General features: G+C 39.6%; 1 protein-coding gene across 1 annotated transcript in view; it reads left to right on the forward strand.

The window, feature by feature from the left end:
- The window catches only part of SPAST (spastin), an 85,369-nt gene that overhangs the window by 61,753 nt on the left and 21,499 nt on the right, over nt 1–2,117 (forward strand). The window contains exons 6-7 of the mRNA XM_045287022.1: nt 1,144–1,219; nt 2,000–2,091. Of these exons, the coding sequence (XP_045142957.1) occupies nt 1,144–1,219; nt 2,000–2,091 (168 nt within the window). The remainder of the gene's footprint in view (nt 1–1,143; nt 1,220–1,999; nt 2,092–2,117) is intronic.

Below are 2,117 nucleotides of genomic sequence, written 5' to 3' on the forward strand. Positions count from 1 at the left end.
TCCCCTTGCTGTTCTGTTGCACGCCTTCAGTGTTTTGCCTAGGTGTGGTGGGGTCAGATTGGGCGCAATTCCCACACTGTGTCTCCAGTGTTGTGTCCTGTAGGGCTGTGCTTCAGTGAGGGACGTCGTGTCTCATACTGGGGCCGGACATATGATCGTCTCTGTGCATTGGCTGTTCTGAGCAGGGATATTGTCCTCGAGGCTTGGTGGGCCAGGATGTGCTTCACTCGCTCTTCTTCCCCCTTTATTTGCTCCCGTGTGCTCTGATCAGAAATTTCCCTCTCCCTGAGCTGTAGCTTCAGTGCTGTCCTCTGAAGGATTGGGGCCAGCCCCTCAGGATAGGCATATTATGGTGTTTGTGGAACCCAGGGATGCTTTGAGAGGTATGCATGGATCTCCTGAACTACCTCAGAAGATTTTCATATTATTAACACTGGTATTGTGAGGACAGGTGTTCTACGTGTTCTTAACAAGGCAAGTTTTGCTTAGGAACAAACTTTACAACTTGCTTCCACAAATATACTGTGCAATCTAACACTGAAGAAATATGTGAGCCTCTCTTCATTTTTCCTAGTCTTTCCTCCTCTCACTAGTTATATTCCGAATGTATTCGATTCTGAACTCTTTTGAATGCAGAGCAAAACAAAAATATATTTCATTGTTAAAGTACTTACCTAGCTGTATTAAATTATTAGTATATAATCTGTTCACTAATATCATAAAGCTGTGGTTCTCAACCTATAGGTCGTGACCCCTTTGCGGGATCGAATGATCCTTTCACAGGGGTTGCCTGATTCATAACAGTAGCAAAATGATAGTTAAGAAGTAGTAACAAAAATAATGTTATGAAAAGAAAGAAAGAAAGAAAAAGAAAAGAATGTTATGATTGCAGGTTACCACAACATCAGGCACTGTATTAAAGCATTGTGGCATTAGGAAGGTTGAGAACCACTGTCATAAAGGGGCAACTCAGTAACCACTGAGTTGGAAAAACAAATTCCCTTTCTCCGAAATATGCAAACTGTCAGTTGCTGTAATAAAGGACAATTTGATCCTAGGTTCTCAACTGAGAGCCTATGAAGTGAGAAAGCTGGAATAAGGTTTCTTATTTGTGTAGTGATGCTGCCTGATGCTCTGTTTCAGGTGGGAGAAGGAGAGAAACTGGTGAGAGCTCTTTTTGCTGTGGCTCGAGAACTTCAACCTTCTATCATTTTTATAGGTGAGAACATGTTTTCCCGAAGTTGAGTATTCATGAAATTCTCCATTCTAAGTATGAGAGGTGGCGTAGTGGCTATGCACTCTACTGCACGATCAGCAGTTCAGAGCCACTCCGCAGGAGAAAGGTGGGGCTTTCTACTCCCACAAAGACTTAGTCATGACATTTCACACTTGTCCTCTCTTATAGAGGTGCTATGAATTGTCATCAATCAACTTGATGGTAGTGAATTTGGTAGTGTTTTTGATATTGGGTTTTTTTGAGTTTATGATAGGAAAGATTATTCAGAAGGAAAGTTTAAAAGGTCATCGTTAAATACTGTCTAATAATTGAGAGATAAATACTATCTAACTTAGAGTGATAAAGATTAAAATCACTTCCATAGATTGACCTTATGTAAAAATCTTACCCTATTTCTTTTTTTAAACAGTTTTATTAGTACTTTTCCCACATTATACAACTCAATAATTCAGTTATATCAAGAAGAGTTGTACCCTTGTCATATTTAATTCTAGAAGATTTCCATCTTTGTCATTGTTGTTCATGTAATTTTTTCCTAATTGTGGCAAAAATATACACAATAGAACATTCTCCAATTCCACACCTTATACTTTTACAATACAGTGTCATTGATAATACTCCTGGTGCTGTGCAGCACTCTTAGTATCCTTTTCCGAATTAATCTGCCATTGACATAAATGCAATGCCATACGCAACAACTCTTTCCCCTGCGCCCTGTAACCAACCTTTGGTCAGGTTTGGTCTCCCTCCTCTGTCTTCTAGATGAAGTTGATAGCCTTTTGTGTGAAAGAAGAGAAGGAGAACATGATGCCAGTAGACGTCTAAAAACTGAATTTCTCATAGAATTCGATGGGGTATGTGGTTTTTTAAATGTAATTGT

The sequence above is a fragment of the Echinops telfairi genome, unplaced genomic scaffold, assembly GCF_000313985.2.
Source record: "Echinops telfairi isolate 266 unplaced genomic scaffold, ASM31398v2 ScPeMD7_10;HRSCAF=50, whole genome shotgun sequence".
NCBI classification, from domain to species: Eukaryota; Metazoa; Chordata; class Mammalia; order Afrosoricida; family Tenrecidae; genus Echinops; species Echinops telfairi.